General features: G+C 40.6%; 1 protein-coding gene across 1 annotated transcript in view; it reads left to right on the forward strand.

The window, feature by feature from the left end:
* Window positions 1-25,275, forward strand: part of LOC124620383 (N-acetylgalactosaminyltransferase 7) — an 82,086-nt gene that overhangs the window by 3,944 nt on the left and 52,867 nt on the right. Inside the window, exons 3-5 of the mRNA XM_047147057.1 lie at window positions 4,808-5,022; window positions 6,437-6,603; window positions 15,717-15,924. Coding sequence (XP_047003013.1) covers window positions 4,808-5,022; window positions 6,437-6,603; window positions 15,717-15,924 — 590 coding nt within the window. The remainder of the gene's footprint in view (window positions 1-4,807; window positions 5,023-6,436; window positions 6,604-15,716; window positions 15,925-25,275) is intronic.

Consider the following 25,275-nt stretch of genomic DNA (forward strand, 5'->3'; position numbering starts at 1 on the left):
TTATGCACACATGACTGCCATCTTCAGCAGCTTGGACCAGAATACAACTGTCACATGAATGAAAGGCACAATTTGAAGGGGAAGGGGAAGGCTACAGGTGGGGGAGAGAAGACTGCCGTCTATCGGAACAGGCTAGGAGTAGACTGCCAACAAGCAGATTGTTTGAAGAGGGAGGAAGGGGAATGAGGAGGGGAAAAAGGAGAGGAGTGGGAAGAGGAAAGAGAAAGATGGGTTGATGTGTTGGGGCAGAGTAGATACATGAAGAAGGTGAGGGTATGAGGAGGTGATAGGAAGGGGAGGTGGAGTGGAAACTGTTGAGGGGAGGGTGTGGGGATAGTGGGTTACTGTAGGTTGAAGACAGAGATAATTTTGGGAGCTAAGAAAGTGTTGTAAGTACAACTCCCATCTGCGCAGTTCAGAAAAGCTAGGGAGGGAGAATCAAGATGGCTCTGATAGTGAAACAGCCATTGAAATCAAACATGTTATGTTCAGCTGCACGTTGTGCTGCAGAGTGGTCTATTTTGCTCTTGGCGACAGTTTGTCAGTGGCTGTTCATGCTGGTGGACGGCTGGTTGGTAGTCACAGCAATATAAACAGCTGTGCAGTGATTGCAACAGAGATGGTATATGATATGACTGCTTTCATGGGTGACCCAGCCTCTGATTGGTTAGGATAAGCCTGTGACAGGACCGCAATAGAAAGTGCAGCATGGGTGGAGAAATTTGAGGAGTTAATATTTAAATTCTTAAATTCATCACCTTGGGTTAGACAGCTCTTCTGTGGTGGCCTTAACATTAATTGGTAACACTTCTAATTTTTTTAATGTTTCTGATAAACAGCCTTCTTTGCTGAGGATAGTAAACAGCATGCAGTATAGACAACAATATATGCACTTGATAACACTTAAATAACTTCACTACGTTTTGGAATCACTGTACAAAACCAGTGAAATGTGTTTTTTTACAACTCTTCACAGAATAAATTACTTAGCGTAAAAAAAAATAAAAAAGCTCACGCCATTGTTATTTACAGCTCACCTAATCAGGCATACAGCTAACTGCACTGCACTTCCAACACGTGATCCATGAGCTAAGTGACATATTGATGAGCTGCTGTGTAGTTGCGTAGCCAACTACCTGGCCCCTGCACTGCAGAGCAGGACTGTGCTGTTGTCGTGCTGGTCAGCTGCTGCAGAGATCTCATTGGAGATCGCTGCTACTATTGTAGTCTCGGAATCACAACATGGACTTAGTTTGTGTTGTCGATGAAATTCTTCTCTACTCATGTGCCGAAGGTTACTTAAGGATGGGAATAACTTTTACTGTTGACCTCATTGCTATGGTCAAAACTCGTCTTAGCTTAACCAAATTACATATTGAATATTCAAATTAATTGAGGCAAGACCACTGTGGGCACCTGCTTATACAGTCTGTTATGAACTGGGGTTTCTCTGGGCAACATTGTATCTTCGTTTTTTATTTTCATTGAAATTATTGAAAACTCTTTTTGTTAGTATGAAAGCTCCCTTCTTTCAGCACCTCAATTTCGTGCCTTACATTAGGATGCCAAATGGAGTGCGACAGGTTGTGTCTGCAGAGGTATGTTTTGAGAGCTTCAAGCTACTAAAGCGATATAATCACTTTTACAATAACTCTTCTCTATTGTAAGCACTACATGGTCACTGTACAACTTAATTTACAATTGTGGGGGAAACAAATCTCTCTTAACTTGTAGCTCAAAATAGATCACGACATTAATTTTTTAATGATTTCACATTTTAAGTTGACAGCTCTCTAGTATAATTTTCAATTATTCTGTCATTGAGATTGCCATCAGCACCCATTTCTTCGTGACTTCAAAGGGGCCGATAAGTTACGACGCCAAATCGTAAGTGGCACTCCTCAGCAGGTGGACACACTTGCTGTAGTGCCTTGTCGATGTTCTGAACCACCTGTTACACCCACCTGCTCATATGGCAAATTGGAACACATGCTGTGGGATGTCCTTCATTTAACTACTACCACAACAACATTTCTGGTTTGAACGTACATCTTTCGCCAGCTTGAGGGATTGCTAGTGGAACATGTTATTCTGCAGAATTGATGTATTACAACGTATTTTGCTGTAAAGATTCATGTTGTTATCATCTTTTCTACTTTTTTGTGTACCGTGACATTGTATGATGTTTGATTTCACAGAGATATTGCCTGATTTGGAGCTTTCGATGTCCAGGAGTTCAACTGTTACTCAAGTCATTCATTGTTGAATGAAATCATCCATTTTAATTTACATTAATAAATTTAACAAACTTGGAACTTGGCGAACTGCATATAGGTAAGAATGTAAATCAGGATCCATACATTACTTACGTGTTTTCCAGAGCAATTTCAGCAGTACATGCTGTGATGTGTGGTGGGTGTCAGGCACAGTTGCAAGTACCCATTGAGACAGCAACACACATGTTTTTCACAGGATTGAAGTACACTCCCTGAATAAGAGTGAAAAACCCAGAAGACACGATTGGTCTGCAGTTGTGTAATGATTAGTGTGTTCCAAATCTCTGTGACCAGTAGAACAGCCACCAGAGTGTTTTAGTCTTGTTTGTGTTCGGTGTTGTTACCAGGTCTGCTGTTATATGTATGTAGCGTGAGCAGCATCAGATGTTGAGTGATAACCGTGAAGGACACGAAGATGCCGTATACTCGTGCGAGACAGCGTTATCGGCACCTGACAGAGTTTGAAAGGGGCCTCATTGTGGGTCTCCATTTGACCAGTTGGTTGACTCGTGCAGTACCTGGGTGTGACAGTGACCTGATATTGGACTCCATGGAAATGTGACGTCAAGTACACTGTGTGTTAAAGTTTTGGTCGACCACTTCTGATCGTCTTAAGGATGGGAGGATTGTCGCATTGTGCACCGTTCACATTGCTGCACCTCTCATTCGAGAACAAGTAATGGACCCCCTGCTGCTTTCTTTGTCATCCCACACCCTCAGTGGGAGACTAGCAGCAGCCGGACTGGGGAAATCACTGTGCCACCCGTAAACTGCTGCATTTGGATTGGTGCAGTTATCAGGAAGCATGGACATCTTACGTCCTCTTGTGTTATATTCATGCAGCAGTATTGTGATGCTGTTTTTCAAGAGGTCAGTGCTCATCCACACATGGTATGTGTATCTGTGAACTGTCCCCTTGGCCAGCAAGATCCCTTCATCTGTCTCCACTGGAATATTTGGGACCAGCTTGGATGTCAAATCCATCCCAGTGCCAGTATCCAGAATATCGAGAACCAGTTGTGGGCCAGCTTGCTTCAGGAGAGGATACAGCTGCTCTGACATCCTTCCCAACCAAATCAGTGGTTGCAATAGGTTAGGTGGACTCCATCATACTCGTAACTGGGTTCATAACTGCCAAGTTCTTTGTAAATGTGACTACTTGGTTTTGTGATGACTGGAATATCACCTGTGGAATTTAATTCCATTTCCTCCACCCCTTCTGGGTGCTTCACTTTTTTTTGTCACGCAGTATAATTGTGCCAGATCCTAGCACAAATTTAACAATAGATTGCTTAATGTATTTGGAAACGAGATATCACAATTGCAAAAATTTGCAGTGTATTTCTTTTAACAAAATTAATAATTATTTGGCCCACGATATACAGTCAGAATCTTAACTTGAGCAGTTTCGTAACAGTACTTGAGCTTTTTCTTAGACATCACTCTCACTTTCAAATGTATCCTAGAGCTGTGGCTGTGCTACACGTCAGCCTGTCGACGCAAGTCACGCGTTTTGATGTTCCTCCGTAACGTAATCGGATCAGACTGTGTAGTGGGAAGTTGAGCACTATTCTTGAAAGTCTTGAAATCATTTGAGGCATCACAGTTGTATTCCACATTAGAATGGACCAATGATCTTGTATAAAGGTAGGTAGCACAATGTTGAGAGATTGGATTTTATTCAGTAGGAGCAAAGTTTAAATATCTATCCATTGGTCAGATTTCCTATATACATTATTTCCCAACATTGCATGTGATGTGGTGCATTAATAAAGGGCGTAACCGACATCTGCCTACATCCTCGTCCTACTAAATTGGAATAAAAATGGTATTTACAGGATACTAACCACATTGCAGCCGATCAGAGAAAGCACTTGCTTGAGCTCTGTGTTTTTTCCAGAATTTGTGCTTCAAATGCTTGCTTCCATATTAGTTACAGGCAGCACTTGCAGCTGATAACCAAATTGTTGCAACTTGTTTTTATTGTTTCAATATGTGGCTTGCTTATTTATGCAATAGAATGCTTGAAACCAGCAGAGAATGTGTATGGAAAACTGATAAGTCTGTTATGGTTGGGAAAGCAAAGTCAGCAATGTAGAGTCACAGGGGAACACGGGAATGTATCCATAATAGAACCACATAAGTGTAACCGCCACATCCATATTCTGCACATGGATAACAGATACCACCCTGTTCAATGCTCAACTTTCTACGAGTTTATTACTCTGATATCTGGGTATAGTGGCACTGTATCTAATGACCTCGATCTGCACAAGATTTTAGATGGAACCTCCCTGTTGTTACCCGAGGTTAGTGCTGTAGTTTTGAGTACGCAGTGGTGTTCGGGCTTTTCTGCATGTGGCTTGACTTGTAGTTGATGGACTACAACTTTCTTATGTTGCAATAATGGTAACTCTAATTTACTCAGAGTTACAAGAATCATAATAATAAAAGCCTATATGGTGTCAGCCTTCTGGCATCTAGATAAAAGTGTTGACATCCACGTGTAATGTTTTGTTCGCATTTTTCAGGTCCCAACTCTAAGGGAGGAGAGACAGGGGCGTGGTAATTTTGAACCTGCTCCTGAATTGCCACGTGAAGGTGCAGGAGAGGGAGGTCATCCTCATTTTGTGCGGGACGATCGACAGAACGATGCACAGCAATCACTTTCGGAGTATGGAATGAATATGGCTTGTTCCGATGAAATCTCTCTTGATCGCACCATCCCTGACACCAGGTTACCAGAGTGAGTGTTTATAACCTTCCACTTTTGTTTTTGTCTTAAGTACAGTTTCTTGTCTGAAGTTACACAGCATTGGGTACTTATTTTTTTGTAGGGTTATCCCAATGAACAGTGTCCTACACTAAAAGATGTTGCCAGTCATTACAAATTTAGTGCTTGCGATTCAAGAGGTAGTCTTACTATTCTCACATGGATCTGTTTTGGAGATGGAATGACTGTCCAGTACTCACCAGTACCTTCAGAAAACAAAATTTAAAATACTGATTATAGATATATATAGATAAAGATTTTTTCTTTTTTTTTTTTTTTTTTTAAAAAAAATTTAGAATGGTTAGGTTTTTCCTCAGGGAAGAAAAAGGGGAAGTTGGAGAGGCAGATCACTCAAACCCTTGAAAGAAATTCACCTATTATGATAAGGGGAAACAAAACTGTAGGAGAGGTGTTTTGGGGGGGGGGGGGGGGGTGGAGACAGTGTGTTAACATAATTCAACTGGACAGGGATAGATCCCACTGCTCCCGAATATGAATCCTGTGTCTTACTCCCAGTCCCCCTTCGTGTATTGTTATAAAAGATCACTAATGATGGTCTTGTCACATCGTCAAGCATCCTGGAATCAAAATCCATGTACCAAGACAATAATTTTAAATGTTTGTGTATGTGAACAGTTCTTGTTGTGTAGCCTTTCATTAGTGCTTTTACAGGTGGATCCAGTCGCTTGATAAAATTACAGCTTGTCAACATAGATTTTGTTTGTGTAGATTTGGTGAGGTACACATAATTAAAAATTGTCTTGTTAAACGCCCACCAAAATGCCCACAATGGTAAAAGTTTAGATCAGTGCTAACGCTGTACTTGGATGTTTTGTGTGGTAATGTTGTGTGCGCTCACCGTGTGGTCTGACGGGAAGGAAAGAGGGTGTGTGTGCTGCTGGGTCTACGCAGCCAGTGAGACAGCAGTGGGCAGACAATGTGTTTCAAAGGAATATTATCACAATCTCCAAAATCGTGACACATTCAGAAGAAGTGGGCAAAAATTTTGACAGGCAAGATATATTAATTTAATTTAAAACATGTGATTAGGTCCCAGCCTAACCACAACCTCGTAATTCCTGACATATTTGGTGAAAAACAGTCAAATGATTGTAGCAACAGTGAAAAAGAGATTGGTTTCTGTTTCAGTGATAGAAATTCATTCTCTCTTTTCTCACCTCTCATGGGTTACATGGAAGTATCAACCCATTGACTACACATAACTGACACATTTCCAGCCTATGTGCAATAAAGAAACAGCACCCTAAGTGCCGCTCATACTGACCTAGACTTTAACCGCCCAAAACTAGTATACATTTTCATGTTATGATTCACTGGATTGCTTTTTTAGTGGCCTTTATGTTCATATGTATTTTTTTTATTTCAGATGTAAAAGGTGGGACTATCCAGAGGATCTTCCTCGCACTAGTGTAATTATAGTCTTCCACAATGAGGGATGGTCCACTCTGATGCGAACAGTTCACAGTGTTATCAATCGAACGCCTCCGCAATTTCTTGAGGAAATCCTGCTAGTTGATGATTTTAGTGATAAAGGTAATTAGATGCATTTAATGGGCTGCCTGCTAAAGAAAGTACAGTGTGTGCCAAAAGTGATTGAATTAATTAGGAAATACATCAATTTTTTGTGAGAGTTATATCCCTCTGCATTCTTAATGACTTAATGCCAGTTCATTGATGACTGAATAGATCTTTTAAACCATTTTGTTAAAAATCATTTTGAGGTTTGTATTTGAAGAAGAATGCAAGGAATGAAGGCATGATGTTTTGGCCCTGAGTCCAGGTGATGAAGATATCAATTAATCTGAACCAGACTGGTTGTTTGGCATTCTGGGAGACTATGAAGGTCTCCTCGAGATGACCTGTAAACAGGTTGGCACAGGAGTCTTCTATGTGGGTGCCCATAGCTGTACTGCGGATTATATACTCTCCACTCAAATGAGAAGTAATTGTGGGTTGGGATAAAGTTAATAATGTATATGAGGAATGAGGTAGTGGGTTTGGAGTCTGAAGGACATTGGGAAAGGTAATGTTCAGTAATGGTGAGACCATGGGCATGAGGGATGTTTGTGTAGTGGGAGGTGGCATCAACAGTTATGAGTAGGGATCCAGGTGGTAAAGGGGTGGGACGGAGGAGAGTCGGTGAAGTAAGCGGTTGGAATCTTTGACTTGGGATTCTAGATTAAGGGCAATTTGTTGCAGTTCTCTCTGCCAATTATCTGACTACAACACCTATAATCTCTGCCAGAGTGATCCAGTCCCATTACACCTAAATAACCTCCGATCCCGGCTTAAAGCCGTAGGCTCTTCACACAACTGCCCCCCTGAATCCATTTCCCTCCTTTTCCTATGACACCCCATACACCCACCTTATACATACTCCACAGAATCCACTAACCCAATAATTCTAGATGCGGAATTGTGGCTGATCATTGTGCCATCAATGAAAGAATTTTGGTCCACATTGACCAATGCCTCCGACCAATTGCCTGTAATCTTGCCTGCCCCATCAAAGGTACCAACCACTTCCTGCACTGACTCTCAACCATCCCCACCTCTTTACACAAACATCGCTCACACCCATGATCTTACCGCTATCAATGAAAGAATTTCAGCCCACATAGACCAACGCCTCCAACCAATTACCCATAATCTAGCCTGCCCCATCAAAGGTACCAACCACTTTCTACACTGACTCTCCACCATCACCACCTCTTTACACAATCATCCCTCACGCCCATGGCCTTACCGCTATTGAACATTACCTTTCCCAGCTTTCTTCAGACTCCTGTTTGTCATCATACACTCTACTAACTTTATCCTAACTCACAACTATAACACCTTTTTAAGGAAAGGTACACAAAAAAATCCATGGTACCCTCCTGTTTATGGGCCATCTACAGGAGACCTTCCCACCCTCCCAAATCACTAAACCCCAAGCCTTCTTCAGTTTCATCGATGATATCTCCATGATCTGAACTTGGGGCCAAGACGCTCTCTCTTCAGTTTCATCGATGATATCTCTATGATCTGAACTCAGCACCAAGACGCTCTCTCTTCATTTCTTCACAACCTCGACACCTTCTCTCCTATCCACTTCATGTGGTCCTCCTCAACACACCACACCACCTTCCTGAATCTTGACTACCTCATCTCTGATGGCTCCGTCCACACCTCTCTCCACATCAAACCCACCAGCCACCAACATTATCCGCATTTTGACAGCTGTCATTGCTTCCACGCGAAGAAATTACTTCCATACAGCCTGGCCACCAGGGGATGACGATCCACAGTGACAAGAACTCCCTTGCCCAGCACGCTGAGGGTCTCACAAAGGATCATATCCCTGTGGAAGACCCAGATGCAAGACCTGCTCAGTCCACCCACCTAGCACTTCTTATTCCAGTCCTGTCACAGGCATTACTCCATCAGAGGCTGGACCACCTGTGAAATCAGCCATGTCATATACCAGCTAAAGCAGCCATGTCATATACCAGCTCTGCTGTAATCAATGCACAGCTTTTTATATTGGTATGACTACCAACCAGCTGGCCACCAGGATGAGCGGTCACCACCGAACTGTGGTGAGGAGCAAAGTAGAATACAATATAACACAACATGCAGCTGAACATAACAAGCTTGGTTTCAGCGACTGCTTCAATACCCAAGCCACTTGGATGCTTCCTTCCATCACCACGTGGGTATTATCCTTACCACACATTCTTCACTCTTGAAATTCTTTTGGTCTCAAGCTGTGGTAACGTACTGTCCCCCGTGTCCCCATGCCCGACAGCTTCCTGTTGCCGTGCCTGGTAGCAGTCTAGTCCCTGCAACCCCCCCCCCCCCCCACGCCCCCTCCCCCCCTGCCATCCTCCTCTTCAGTCATACACTGCTATTCTTCCCCTTCCTTGCTGCTTCCAGATTTCCGTTTCCATTCCAGTTGCATTCCAGTCTGAGTTGCCAGAGATGGCAGTCATGTGGATTAGATGTGTCTGCTTGTGTGAATGAATATGCATATGTTTATGTGTGTTTCTTTTTCTGGTGAAGGCTTTGACCGAAAGCTAAGTTGTAAGTGTGTTTTAGTTGTGCCTCTCTGTGACGTAACTTGTCATCTTTCTGGTAAGTAGCAGTGTCTCTCTCTCTCTCTCTCTCTCTCTCTCTCTCTCTCTCTCTCTCTCTCTCTCTCTCTTCTCTCTTTCTCTTTCAATCTATTACTTTCATTTGGTTGTCAGGAATTAAGGAGGCCAGCTAGTTTGCCAAATACCAGATATCGTGCTAATTACAAAATTTAAGTCATTTCAGATTTCATGGTCATTGTTTGTTTATTAATATGAACCTGATTACTAACTTCCTGATGGAGTTGATGAAAAAGGCATGTAAATAACTATAGCTTTTATACAGCTAATGATGAAAATATACAGCTAATGACGAAAATGTGGTAAAACATTTGCACTCATTTAGTTTAAAAGCAATTGGCTTCTTTAATTAAAACATTACTGGAATAGAATCCCATATTTAGGCAAACTAACCAGTGTAATTCAATAGAAACTATTTTTTTATCTAAGAGTCCACACTCAAATGAATCTGGTTGTACTATTCAATTACTCAGAAATGTAAATACTCAGTTGTAATTTATGAAAATCTAGAAAATAAAAATAGGTAACCTTTGTTGTATTTATTGTAATTGTACAAAAGAGGCTGGTCCAAAGCCGTTTTAAGTCAGTCTGCGCAACATTATGAAATTAACAAGATCTGTGTCCAAAGATAAAGGATCATGTATGGCAGACAGTTTGGAACTGTTTACAAGTTGGTAATCTATATAAATTTCATGCCTAAGAATTCACTCCATCATTCAGTGGCTGTTTTTTAATAATTGACTATGAATTTTCATTGACAGTGTTAAAATTCAGTAATAGCTAATTCAATCTGTGACAATAGGTTGAATTGTGAACATGGGACAATAGTATTGAATTGTGAATAGCACTTTTTTTCTTTCTTAATAATTATTACTGTGCACGTTGTGTTCGTACTTATTTGACCGTTAGAACTGAAAGACAATATGTTAAGAGTACAATTCTGTGGCTGTTGTAATTATCTGTTTTTCACACAGGAACTTTTGTTTGTCACTTCAGTGTTAGATTACTGCTCTAGAACAGTCACCATATTCGATGTCAACCGAGTGTAGTATGTGGCTAACTGTGTACCTGTGCAGAATTTAAATGGTGAGATACATGATCTGGCCACAAACAGCGTGTATATCAATATCAAAGTGCAGTTAAAATCTATAAACTGTAAACTTGGTGTGTACCACATCATTTTAAAATAACGTGCTTTCAAAAACCATTTTTCAGCCAGACTTGACGGAAGCACAGCCACTGAAGGCATATGTGTACAGGTAGAAACAATTATGCTGCAAGTGTTTCCAGAATCTTTGTGGGTTGGCATGGAAGTCACTCTTTTGGTGAGATACTTCATGACATTTGAGCACAGGTTATATTCCTTAGATCGTACATCATATGGATGTAACTGATACTAGACAGTAATTTTGAGGATGAGTTGTACCTTGCACTTCCCAGTTGGTCTTCAGAGTTTAGATGTAAATGCAGATCAATTCTGCTACTTTTCTTGTAGACATGTGTGACCTTTGCTTTCTTCCAAGTACTGGGCATAGTTTTTCATTTGAGGGATCTAAAGGGTCCTGTCATCATCTACAGTTTACAGCCTCTGAAAGGGCCTGCTTAGGACATAAGCCTCTCCATCTTTTCGTGCCCTCCCACTATAATTCTTTCTCCACTCTGTCGCAGTCTTGTCCCCCATCCATCACTCATTTCTTCATTCAGGTGATCCATCAGTTTCTCGGTCCACCTCTCAGTTGCTTGCCTCATGTTGTCATTTCGTGGTCTTATCTCAGTATCTTGCGAACTCCCATTCTTTTCTAACTTGCTGATATAGTGTATTTTGGTTAATTGAGGAGCGAACCCAGCTTCAAATTCTGTGTAGAATGTGAAAGGGGGGCCTTGTTCAGCGTCAGCAATTTCAGCAGTTTCTCAAAATTGCTGACGCTAATGCCTACAAGATTCATATTTGTAGTGGTGTGAGAATACAACTGGAGCAGTAGTCTCACATTATTCTTTGTAAAGGAACATTTTAAGATGGAACCAAGTTCCTGTTCCATTTTTGGGTGTATGGAAACTAACTTTGCTTTCATTGACAGCCTTTATGTATTAACCAAACTTGTTTGAGTTTTGCGTGTGGTCTATCGATAAGATTTTGATGCAGTACTTGTTTGAAGGCTGCGTGCATACACCATCAGTACCCAAATACATTTCATTTTACATTTCAACAATGGAAAATCCAGGATGGAATGTAACAATAGTATGAAAAGGATAGTTGCTACTCACCATGTAGCGGAGATGGTGAGTCGCAGAAAGGCCTATCTGCGACTCACCATCTCTGCTGTATGGTGAGTAGCAACTGTCCTTTTCACAGTATCATTTTACGTTTCTTTGTCTGTAGTCCTACACTGTGTTTCACACCTATCATGCAATGTTGTTGTTGTTGGTGGTGGTGGTGGTGGTGGTGGTGGTGGTCTTCAGTCCTGAGACTGGTTTGATGCAGCTCTCCATGCTACTCTATCCTGTGCAAGACTCTTCATCTCCAAATAACTACTGCAACCTACATCCTTCTGAATCTGCTTAGTGTATTCATCTCTTGGTCTCCCTCTACTATTTTTACCCTCCACGCTGCCCTCCAATGCTAAATTTGTGACCCCCTGATGCCTCAGAACATGTCCTACCAACTGGTCCCTTCTTCTTGTCAAGTTGTGCCACAAACTCCTCTTCTCCCCAACTCTATTCAATACCTCCTCGTTAGTTATGTGATCTACCCATCTAATCTTCAGCATTCTTCTGTAGCACCACGTTTCGAAACCTTCTATTTTCTTCTTGTCCAAACTAGTTATCGTCCATGTTTCACTTCCATACATGGCTACACTCCATATAAATACGTTCAGAAATGACTTCCTGACACTTAAATCTATACTCGATGTTAACAAATTTCTCTTCTTCAGAAACGCTTTCCTTGCCATTGCCAGTCTGCATTTTATATCCTCTCTACTTTGACCATCATCAGTTATTTTGCTCCCCAAATGGCAAAACTCCTTTACTATGTTAAGTGCTTTATTTCCTAATCTAATTCCCTCAGCATCATCCGACTTAATTCGACTACATTCCATTATCCTTGTTTTGCTATTGTTGATGTTCATCTTATTCCTCCTTTCAAGACAGTATCCATTCCATTCAACTGCTCTTCCAAGTCCTTTGCTGTCTCTGACAGAATTACAATGTCATCGGCAAACCTCGAAAGTTTTTATTTCTTCTCCATGGATTTTAATACCTACTCCAAATTTTTCTTTTGTTTCCTTTACTGCTTGCTCAATATACAGATTGAATAACATCGGGAAGAGGCTACAACCCTGTCTCACTCCCTTCCCAACCACTGCTTCCCTTTCATGCCCCTCGACTCTTATAACTGTGATCTGGTTTCTGTACAAATTGTAAATAGCCCTTCGCTCCCTGTATTTTACCCCTGCCACCTTCAGAATTTGATAGAGAGTATTCCAGTCAACATTGTCAAAAGCTTTCTCTTAGTCTACAAATGCTAGGGACGTATGTTTGCCTTTCCTTAATCTTTCTTCTAAGATAAGTCGTAGCTTCAGTATTGCCTTACGTGTTCCAACATTTCTACGGAATCCAATCTGATTTTCCCCGAGGTCGGCTTCGACCACTTTTTCCAGTCGTCTGCAAAGATTTTGCGTTGGTATTTTGCAGCTGTGACTTATTAAACTGATAGTTCGGTAATTTTCACATCTTTCAACACCTGCTTTCTTTGGAATTGGAATTATTATATTCTTCTTGAAGTCTGAGGGTATTTCACCTGTCTCGTACATCTTGCTCACCAGATGGTAAAATTTTGTAAGGACTGGCTCTCCCAAGGCCGTCAGTAGTTCTAATGGAATGTTGTCTACCCCCTGGGCCTTGCTCGACTCAGGTCTTTCAGTGCTCTGTCAAACTCTTCACGCAGTATCGTATCTCCCATTTCATCTTCATCCACATCCTCTTCCATTTCCACAATATTTTCCTCAAGTACATCGCCCTTGTATAGACCCTCTATATACTCCTTCCACCTTTCTGCTTTCCCTTCTTTGCTTAGAACTGTTTTTCCATCTGAGCTCTTGATATTCATGCCAGTGGTCCTTTTTTTCTCCAAAGGTCTCTTTAATTATCCTGTAGGCAGTATCTATCTTTCCCCTCGTGAGATAAGCCTCTACATCCTTACATTTCTCCTCTAGCCAACCCTGCTTTGCCATTTTGCACTTCCTGTTGATCTCATTTTTGAGACGTTTGTATTCCTTTGTGCCTGCTTCATTTACTGTATTTTTATATTTTCTCCTTTCATCAATTAAAATCAATATCTCTTCTGTTACCCAAGGATTTCTATTAGCCCTCGCCTTTTTACCTACTTGATACTCTGCTGCTTTCACTATTTAATATCTCAAAGCTACCCATTCTTCTTCTACTGTATTTGTTTCCCCCATTCTTGTCAATTGTTCCCTAGTGCTCTCCCTGAAGCTCTCTACAACCTCTGGTTCTTTCAGTTTATACAGGTCCCATCACCTCAAATTCCCACCTTCTTGCAGTTTCTTCAGTTTTAATCTACAGTTCACAACCAGTAGATTATGGTCAGACTCCACATCTGCCCCTGGAAATGTCTTGTCAAACAATCATGCAATAGTCACTGCTTTAAAGAAGTTTATTAACAGTGACGGTATACCATGAAGAGTTCTCCCAGTCATGAACTGTTCTGCTAAGTACATATTTATCCAGTGCTTGGTCAAGTGTTTTTCCTAACGAGACTCAGTTCTTCAACGTGCTCCTGCCAAGAGCTTAATGTTTCAAGTTCCTCTTTGAGATTTTAAAGTAAATCTTTCTACTTGTTCAAGTAACTCTTTGTACTCATGGTCACTGATACCATTTACAATGAAGTAATCCTGAAAGAGTCCAGGTCGTGTCTGTTGCCGTTAGATCTAATATATTTTTGTCATTGTATGTTGGCTTCCAAACCATCTGTGGTAAGAAGTTTTCAGGGAAAGCATGCATTGTTTTTTGCAGCGTATCTTGTCATGCTTCCCACTTATGAAACTGTAAGGTGTAAGGCCTGAAGATGACAGCCAGGACTGTTGAAACTAGTTGTCTCGAATAAAAAATATTTTATCCGATCTTGACTTTTGAATGGTTTTTAACAAGTGTGTTTCACCTAATAGCATTAGGCATTTCCCAGGGTTCTGCAAAGAAATAAAGAGGTAATTTTAACTTTAAGTATTTGAAATATGTAGTGTTTCTCACAAGAGAATATATTTAGTTATACAAAAAATTATCTCTCATATTTCATTGCAAATCACTGCAGATGCATATTACAATAATACTATTAGATGAAATATGTTTGACAAAAGGAATAATAAAAATCTGTTGCAAAAAAGACAGACAATACCATATCAACAAGGTAAACAACACTGAAATAGCAGTTGAGGGAGATTAGATGCAAGTATTTACAATAAGAAGTGCTGCGGGAGATGACTGTGAAATAAATCATCTTAAGTCCACTCTGATATGCCCTGTAAAGATAAACAAACAGAAAATAAGGCCAAAATTAAAAACAGGATACCTTCATTGCCCACAACTTACAGGTGCGCAGCGATATGTAATTTCTTTTCATGAGTGTAACTACAAAAGGGGTTTAAGGCTTTGTGATTCATCTTTCCTAGCAGATTTTGTAGACAGTCGATAGATTCCGTCTCCCTTACCCTAAAAAAACTGTTACTTAATTGTGTGTTTCATTACAGAGCAAACATTTTTGTTGTCCTATGATGTGTTTTATTTATACCATTGCACAAATCTGAAAACATCACAGGTGGGCGATGAAAATTTGTGGCTTTTCATAATATTTTGCGCTCCTCTGCAAGGATACTTCATTTGCAAAATCCAGCTTGGAATGTAACAATATTATGAAATTATTATTATTTTTTTTTATATATATATAGTTGCTACTCACCGTATAGCGGAGATGCAATCGCAGATAGGAACAACAAGAAGCCTGTCACAAAATGAGCTTTTGACCAACAAGGCCTTTGTCGAAAACACACACACACACACACACACACACACACACACACACACACACACACACACACACGACCACAATCTCTGGCAGCTGAAGCCAGAACTCAACTGCCAGAGACTTTGGTCATGTGTGTACGAGTTGTGTGTGTGTATTGTCTTTTTGCAACAAAGGCCATGTTGTCCAAAAGCTTATTTTGTGACAGTCTTGTTTTTGTTGTGCATATCTGCGACAGCATCTCCGCTGTTTGGTGAGTAGCAACTACCCTTTTCATAATATTGTGACGCTCCATTTGCGTTTTCTGAGCATCTCATTTCCAACTCAGCTCATTGTGTTTGTACTAAGAGAAAAATACTTTACGTTGCATCTTGTGCAATAAAAGAAAGATTAAAAATATGAAATGATCTCTTCATTTTACCTGTATGCTCAGTCTTTCTGTGAAAGTAAGCAATAACTTTAATTTTTTTATGTAGAGGATCTGAAGACTAAACTGGAAGAGTACATAACAAAATTTGATGGGAAAGTTCGCCTTGTTCGCAACAAAGAGCGTGAAGGACTTATTAGAACACGGTCATTTGGAGCCCAGGAGGCACGCGGTGAAGTCATTCTCTTCTTGGATGCACACTGTGAAGTCAACACCAACTGGCTACCACCCCTACTTGCACCAATATACAGGGACAGGTAAGTTGGTAATCTGTCAGACAGTATGAAAGTAAGATACAGAATAGAATAGTTTGAAATAGTTGACAGCAATACATGCAGGGGAATCTTTCCGCAGCTAATGTGTACTTTGTAGTCTGCTGATGGTCTCATGGCTTAGAACACAGCTAATTTCAAGGTTTCAGGATTTCATCGTGTCATTACTTGTGATAATAAGAGCAACTATTAAGTGCTGGATTAAATGTGAAAAGTTGGTCATTTGGATTCTAGTTTAATCAACCAGACTTAATTGTGTGAGCAATTTTCATAATTTACCGTATTTACTCGAATCTAAGCCGCACTTTTTTTCTGGTTTTTGTAATCCAAAAAACCGCCTGCGGCTTAGAATCAAGTGCAAAGTAAGTGGAAGTTCTGAAATATGTTGGTAGGTATCACCACAACTAACCCCAGCCGTCGAATATCTGTAGCGCTACACAGGCATGCTTTGCAGGCACAAAGGTAAATACTGGCGCCAAAACCTCTGCGCCAGAAAATAAATTTAAAAAAAAGTTGTAAGACGAGCTTTTTTCTCCGTCCCGAATTTCGACCACTGCATTTTCATACATTACCCAACGAACAACGAAGTAAATACAAATTCCGTATTGTTCATCTTCGAATGTAGCAGCTTTTCAATGTACTACTAAAATCCGACTGGCAAGACTGTTTGCGATGTTTGTCAATATGGCCAATTCTACGTTCTGAATTTTTTCCTACCTATGAGAAGAGAGAGTTGCTAATGGGAACTTTTATGAATTGTGAATCACATGCAGTATTCTCTTCACCATAAGAATAATACGAATATAAACATTTTGCCATGTATTCTTTCATGTTTGCTGCTATATCATATAAATCCAGTCTGCCTAATAAACTGCGGAACTAGAGTAAGACAACAGCAAACGCGGAAGAATACACATATCATGTCATGTTTATATTCGTATTATTCTTATGCCTAATAGTGGTAGTCGGAAATGAAGCACGGCAATTGACTAGATTTTTAAATCTAAGATGACTCTAATTTCTGTGCAGAAAGTAATGTACTAAAGAGGCGTCTGCAAAGATTTTCAAACGGAGAAAATTTTTCGCTAAACTCTCGTTCAGAACATCTTCTATCATACACAGTTTATTATTTGGTTCTTGTTGATCATTATCAAAGAAAGCAGCAGTGTAAATAACAACAAATAGCAGTCTCTTGTCATTGTTTCACTAATGAGACAATTCCCCCCCCCCCCCCCCCTCTCTCTCTCTCTCTCTCTCTCTCTCTCTCTCTCTCTCTCTCTCTCTCTCTCTCTAAGCGGCGGCAGCGCGCACAAAAGCAAGCCATGCCGCGAGCAGCGACGGGTCGTGACCACTCATTATCAGAACGTGACAAACAATGCATAACGCAGTACAGTAATGCATTTTCAGCTTAGAGTGACGTAAACACCTATAACAAAGAGAACGACACTTATCAGATCAAAGAAAAATAAGCAATCAATTCAAACCAGACGAAGCACGTGAAAGACGAAGTGACGGAGCGCCTGACGCATAGCAATGGCTACCTTGTAAAGCTTAACTGCTAAGCTTACGACTCGAACCAAACTACTGTAGCTGTATCGTCATTCATTCAACCTAAATTGTGTCTCATATTACAATGGACCAACTTTGTTTCGATTTGGAGATGCGGCTTATAACTTTTCTCTCCCCTTGAATTTAGAGTCTCAAATTTCAGGTGCGGCTTAGATTCAGGAAATTTATTTTTCCTTGATTTCGAGTCTCATTTTTCAGGAGCGGCTTAGATTCGAGTGCAGCGTAGATTAGAGTAAATACGGCAGGTGAAAGCCCTCATTGTCAGTATGTGCCTCAAGACAGTGATAGGGTTTTGTGCAAAGCACTTTTTTCTGCTCAGTGTAGGATCACCACCATTGTATTCTTCACGGATGACAGACAAACCACATAGCATTTGGTATGGGCAAAAGTAGCGTTATAATAATTTTTGTGATAGCCAGACCTCTCGTATAGGTGTAAAAATCCATTCTAGGTCAGGAGAGTTGTGGCTCTCAGGTTGATGTTTGGCATCATAACATGCACAGTTCTTATCCTAGGCATCCGAGATCCATAAGCTGTTTGGTGTTATTGCCTTGATCATCTTGAGTTTAATCAGGTTGAAACTGAAATAAAGTCAATGTGAAACCTCTTGGTTTTGTTGTATGTGGAAGTCATGCCAGGCTGTATCATATCCTAGATGTTAGCATATGCCAAACGCAGATTTATTTGTCCGTTTATCTATTTATTTATCCATCCAGGGATCATCGTACAATAATCTTGAAATTGTCATCATAATACAATGAAAATAAATAGCATGAGAGTGTGTACAACCCCCCCCCCCCCCCTACACACACACACACACACACACACACACACACACACACACACACACACTGGGTGTCCACAATAGGTGAGTTAGGTGAGTTGGGGCATATCATAAGTATTGAGAATTGCATAACAACCTATGGCTGCAGACGTATGCTGCTGTAATGAGAATGCTGGAGGGGAACGCCAATAAGTGGTGCTCCACATGAGAGTACTGGAGGGCAATGTGAGGAATTCCTCATTCGAGCACTAGCCAGCATATGAGGAGCACAGAACTGTGTTTGAACAGTGGGCTTACAGACATGCACTTACTGTATGGAATAGCTGAATGAAATGGACAAGCCGCTAGATGTATTTATCGAAAACGCACCCCAGCCTGACCGCAGTCACAATGCAGTTTGTCTGCACATCTGGATCGAATTGTGTTGAATACGGTCATTAACAAGTGCCTGGACTAATGAGGACAGGATATGTTCAGCAGATTCGATCATTAGGGAAGAAAGTATGTTGGATGCTATGTAGACTAATTGGAGTACCAGTGTACATGCCATTGCCTCGCACTTAAAGAATGTCTCGGAGCAGTGTCTAGCGTATTTTGAGTGCCGAGTCTTACATGCTTTTCATCTCCAAAGGCTGCAGTTGCTACAGCCCGATGACCATGTGTAAGTCTCACTCCGAGAGTTCTGCAACAAAATGGCCAAGAATTGCATTTCCCAGCTTATGTGTTGTTCTGTGATGAGGCAATATTCACCAAGTATGGCGTATTTGGTCACCACAATGAGCATTTGTGGGCACCAGGAAACCCACCACGGTGTGCAGCACTATGCAGCCCATCATCGCCTCATAGTTAATGCGTAGAGACAGGTTTGGTCAGCGATTGCTTAGTCAGGCTGTACCTTTCACCATCCTGCTTGACTGCCACATATTACCATCTCTTTCTGGAACAGTCTCCTCCCAACTTGCTTGAAGATGTACACCAAACGTGAAGTGCACCGTGATGGGGTGCCTCCTCATTTTAGACTGCCCTTTTGTAGGCATTTGAACTGGCCATTCCTGCATCAATGGATTGACCATGGTGGACCAGTTCCTTCCTACCTACACTCACCAGATTTATCGAGCTGTGATTTATTTCTATGGGGAGACACGAAATCTCTATGTATCACGATCCTGTGGATCTGAAATGGATCTGGTCGCAAAAATGATCTGCCGAGCTGCTGCAATCAAAGCAACTCAAAGTGCGTCTGGCAGTCAGTGCACCGTCTGTGTCAAGCAACAGGGTTGTAGCCTATCCCCAATGTTATTCAATCTGTATATTGAGCAAGCAGTAAAGGAAACAAAAGAAAATTTTGGAATAGGAATTAAAATCCATGGAGGAGAAGAAATAAAAACTTTGAGGTTCGATATGACAATGTAATTCTGTCAGAGGCAGCAAAGGACCTGTAAGAGCAGTTGAATGGAATGGACAGTGTCTTGAAAGGAGGATATAAGATGAACATCAACAAAAGCAAAACGAGGATAATGGAATGTAGTCGAATTAAATCGGGTGATGCTGAGGTAATTAGATTAGGAAATGAGACACTTAAAGTAGTAGATGAGTTTTGCTATTTGGGTAGCAAAATAACTGATGATGGTCAAAGTAGAGAGGATATAAAATGTAGTCTGGCAATGGCAAGGAAAGCGTTTCTGAAGAAGAGAAATGTGTTAATATTGAGTATAGATTTAAGTGTCGGGAAGTCATTTCTGAAAGTATTTGTATGGAGTGTAGCCGTGTATGGAAGTGAAACATGGACGATAAATAGTTTAGGCAAGAAGAGAATAGAAGCTTTCGAAATGTTGTGCTACAGAGGAATGCTGAAGATGAGATGGGTCGATCACGTAACTAATGAGGAGATACTGAATAGATTTGGGGAGAAGAGAAATTTGTGGCAAACTTGACTAGAAGAAGGGATTGGTTGGTAGAACATGTTCTGAGGCATCAAGGGATCACCAATTTAGTATTGGAGGGCAGCATGGAGGGTAAAAATCGTAGAGGGAGACAAAGAGATGAATACACTAAGCAGATTCAGAAGGATGTATGTTGCAGTAGGTACTGAGAGATGAAGAAGATTGCACAGGATAGAGCAGCGTGGAGAGCTGCAGCAAACCAGTCTCTGGACTGAAGACCACAACAACGAGACTAATCTAATGTAATGGTGAAACTTACCTTTTGATGGTGATGTAGAAAATTTAACTCAAAGTTGCTGAAGTCAATGCAATCCAGAAAAGATTTTTTTTGCATCTCATTTGGCTCATTTATTTGAAACCCTAATGCAGATAATAGTGCTAGTTCAGACATATATAAATCAAAAATTTCTTTTCAATTTCAGGAAATCTCGATTGCAGTAAAGCTGCTTAGGATTTGCTTACATGTTTACAACACAAAATTCCTGCTCCAAGAAAAGAAGCAAAAACAATTTCAAACTCAAATATTGTAGCAAGCCACTCAGGTGATGGAAATGTTATCCCACCATTCAAAAGTACACTGATAAAGCCTTATTTTGCTGGTAACCTTACACTGACTTGACATTTTTCTTTTGTATCTCCTAATTGTCTCGGGTTTTGCAGTTGACTGTGATGATCCTCCTCGTTATATTAAAGCATTGTATCATCTTCACTGAATCTCAACGAATCATCGAAATCGCAGTTGCAAACCAAGTGGTCATCATTTGTAGTATTGTGACATGAAACATTAGTTACATCGCTGCACAAATTGCTCAAAATAAAATTTTTGAATTCTTTCATAGTTTTTTCTGCATAGTTTTCTGAGTCCGAATGTTGATCTCTATCCTGTGCAACTGAAGCATCAAGAAACAAGAGGTGTATCTTTTTATTGCCGGACAGCATTAGTATGTAAATTTCGTACTTCATTTTGAATTGAGTATAATTATTATGAAATACACAAAGAGAATAAAAACTAAAAAACAAATGCTCAAGGCAAATTTTATCAGACTGACAGTCAGGATGTACACTGATAAGCCTAAACATTATTATCACTGCCCACCGCGACGTTGGATGCCGCCTGGTGGTGTTGCGGGCACATGGCGCAGTTACAGAAGTATGTAAGTGCATGCAAGGGATCACCCTAGTTAAGATATGGGCTGCAAATAGTAAATCCATTGAGATGAGTGATTTTGACAAAGGGTAGATTGTTATTATGCAGAGCCTTTGAGGGAGTATTTTGAAAATGGCGAAGCTGGTCGAATGTTCACGTGCTGCATCTACAAAAATACTTAGGACAGTGAAAGTACCACTAGGTGCTAAATGGTTTGACATCCATGGATCTTCACAGAATATGGCGTTTGGAGGCTGGTCTGCCCTGTTAAGTAGGATAGATAGTGATCTGATGCATTTCTGCCAAAAGAGCACAATGCTGGTGCATGCAAAAGTGTTGAACATGGAGATACATGGCAGAACACTTCTACCTATTTACATGCTGATTCAATGACATTATCAATTAAGATTGCAGTGGACATGGGATCATTGGGGTCATCTCCACAGACACCGTGATTAAGACGAATGGTGGCTCAAAACGTGCAGCATGCCACAGACTTAGGCTGGTGGGAGCATTATTATGCTGTGGGAGACATTCTCCTGTGCTTACATGGGGCCATTGGTAGCAATCGAAGACAGCTGGAGCCATCTGCATCCCTTCATGCTTGATGTCTTACGTGACAGTGATGTCACCTTTCAACAGTGTAATTGTCTGTGTTCTGGAGACAAAACTGTGCTACAATGATGTGAGGAACATTGTAGTGAACTCGTGTTGATGTCTCAGTGACAAAATTCACCTGATGTAAACCCTATGGACTCCATCTGTGTCACTATTGGGCACCATCACTGCATATGCAAATCAGTGGCCCGTTATTTACACGAATTACATGACCTATGCATAGACATCTAATCCCACATGCCTCCACAAACCTACCAACAAACTGTCGGATCCCTAATATGCAGAACCAGTGATGTATTTCATTCCGGAAAGGGACAAACAAGCTATTAAGCAGATGGTTGTAATATTTTGGCTTGTCAGTGTAGGTTTGACCTGGCGCTTATCAGACCTGTAAAAGTCCAAAAATGAGTTTACCAAGTAAGAAAGGTTTTCTGAAACTGGAGGAGACAGTTTCTTCTCCATATTCACATATTCGTATAACTTCCAAAAATCTTTCAATAGAATTTTCTTGACTACTGAAGGTGCATACTCAATCACGTACAAGAGATGCTTTCTGGTACCTCAGATTTAACACGGATGAAGCTTCTATCACAATCTTTATGCAGAACGTATCTCACAGCGTGGCCAGTGCTACGAGGAAATGCTGTGCAGCTATTCAAACATTCTGGTGTGCATGACACTGACAGTGTTGTGAACTTTTGACATGTAATAAAAAGCTCACTTATCTGGTGCTGCAGAATATCTTCCTTTACAATCTTCATAAATATTGTAATGTCATGCCAGATGATTTCAGCAAATGCGGTATGTTTGGGTGAGGGGGATATACAGGATGTCCCAGGAGGAATGAGCAGTACTCATGGATATAATAGAAACACTCATTTGAACAAAAAATCTTTATGCGGGCTTATGTTCTATTCTGATTGGTTTTTGAGTTAGAACACATTAATGTATACGTAATTTTGGGCTAGTGGCTCCTGTGTGTGTGTGTGTGTGTGTGTGTGTGTGTGTGTGTGTGTGTGTGTGTCTTGCACAACCAACTAACCTTGTTGCTTTCAACTACCTTGTTCAGTATGTCTTTCTGCCATGAAAATAGCCCATTGTACGTTCAGCTGTCCGTGATGTGTTGTTAGTGAAGTAGTGGGTGGGACTGAAAGTGTATCAGAGAGAAGCAGTGGTTAACTGTGTTCGTAAATGCACTGAAATGGCACATATCTATGCTAATGAAGAATATGGAGATATGATGTATGTTCATGGACTCTGTGATGGTAGTGCTGCTGCTGCTGCTGCTGCTGCTGCTACTACTGAAGAATACTGTCTGTGCTTTCCAAAATGTCGAATTCCTTATCGTAGAATATTTACCAGAGTCTTCAGCAAATTGTGTTTATTCAGGGTGTATACGACCTGGGACAACCAGGAGATCCGGGAAAAACCCGGGAATTTTTTCATCTGGGAGAAAACCGGGAAATACCCAGGAATTTTTTAGAATTCTGGGATTTTTTTGTTTGTTTTAGTTTTCAGTTAAATTTTTGTCATTTTAACTGGTAACAAATAATATTCAAACAAAGGATATTACTGTATCCCGCTACTGTAGAATAATACTGCAGCAATAAACCATGAACAAGAGAAAAAAAACTAAAATAAAACCTAAGTTGCAAAGGAAATGTGTCATGTACCACAACAAAACACAGTGCTCATACAAGCATCTGCCAGCAGCAAAATGTGTCAGAGGCTTTAGAAAGACTATGCAATGCTTCATAACAACAAATTAACAAATTGCCCCCCCCCCCCCCACCCCCCCGATGAGCGTGATGTCGCAACTGTTTACATTAGATTCGTGTGAGCAGTTGCGTGCGGGCCCATGCGCATGTGCAGTTGTCGCGTGTATGTAGTACCTTCTCCCGCTTCTGGCTACTGAAGTGTGTCTGTTACCTATATATAATAGCAGCAAGATGCTATTCAGAAAAATTTTACTGTCGTGCGCAAGCTGCCATATTCACTAGGAGCGAACCGGGGTATCTGCCCTGGGCGGCAATTTCAGTCAAGTATTAATCGCCTTGCAGAACAATGAAGTTATTTTTGTCTGTTTGCTAAAGAAAAGTGGTTTTTATTAATCTTTTCCGCTGAGGCAGTCAATTTATTTGTAACGAAATGCTTAATTCCACACTATTGGCTAGTTTCAACTGTTCCCTGCATTTCAAAAGACCATGTTTACATTAAGCCATAATAAAGAACCAAAACTGAAATACTACAGTACTGGTATGCCAAGAAAATTTACAACTGAATCTGGACGTACGAATGTGCACTTTAAACCGAATTATGCACGTTATTATAGTTCACGAAATTCCGATGCTCTTGGAATATTCTCTGATGTCTTGTTCCTTTTATGACTTAAAGTAAGATCTTTTAATGTTTTACACGTACGAACATATGGGCTTCTTGCGTCATTGTAGCTGCACAAGCGGTGTGACGCCTGTAATTGGCGCTCTCTGGCAACTGCTGAAACGAACCTCTTTCTAACGGGTCACAGGTAAATATTGCGAATGATTGAGAAAAGCGTTACTTTCAAAGTAAATTTCCTTTTACCCAATATGAACTATGTGCGATGAATTTCTTTAATCACAAAGCATTTTACTCTCATTTAAAAATCAACTCTTTGAGGATGACCATTTAGAAAAATTTCGAGCCCAGAAGATCATACATTCATGTTGTTATTAAAAATTTTACTGGCACATTTGTGTGATGTATCTTAAAGTGTAACACGCGCAAAGAAGATCAACGTTATACGTGAAAGTTAAGCTTCTCTTGCAGCTTATTAATCGTTGATACCAATATTGTATGTGAAAGCTTTGCTTTTCTTGTAGCAGCACTATGTATATTAATTTAAACCTTTAACTTTTCCTATTTGTGTGTACGCGCTACTTAACAGTGATAATGCTATTGGCTGACGACATGACGTGTCCTTTGCTTTGAATATCCGCTGTATCGGCTGGCGAGACCACGTGACTTGAACTACGACTGGGTTACAAAAGCGCGTTGCAATCTCTATAAACTGATAAAGTTTTACAGTTCCGAGGAAAAGTGTACTGTCACTTAACACGGAAAAGTGTATTTTCATCCGGGAGAAAGTGTATTTTTAACCGGGAAATCCGGGAGAAATCCGCGAATTTTTTTTTCTTGTCCACGTATACACCCTGTTATTATTCCAAGTTCCCATTTTTCTTCTAGACATATAATTCAGCTAGCTATGGAGGAACAGTGACACATTGACATAGTGC

This window comes from Schistocerca americana, chromosome 6, assembly GCF_021461395.2.
Source record: "Schistocerca americana isolate TAMUIC-IGC-003095 chromosome 6, iqSchAmer2.1, whole genome shotgun sequence".
NCBI lineage: Eukaryota > Metazoa > Arthropoda > Insecta > Orthoptera > Acrididae > Schistocerca > Schistocerca americana.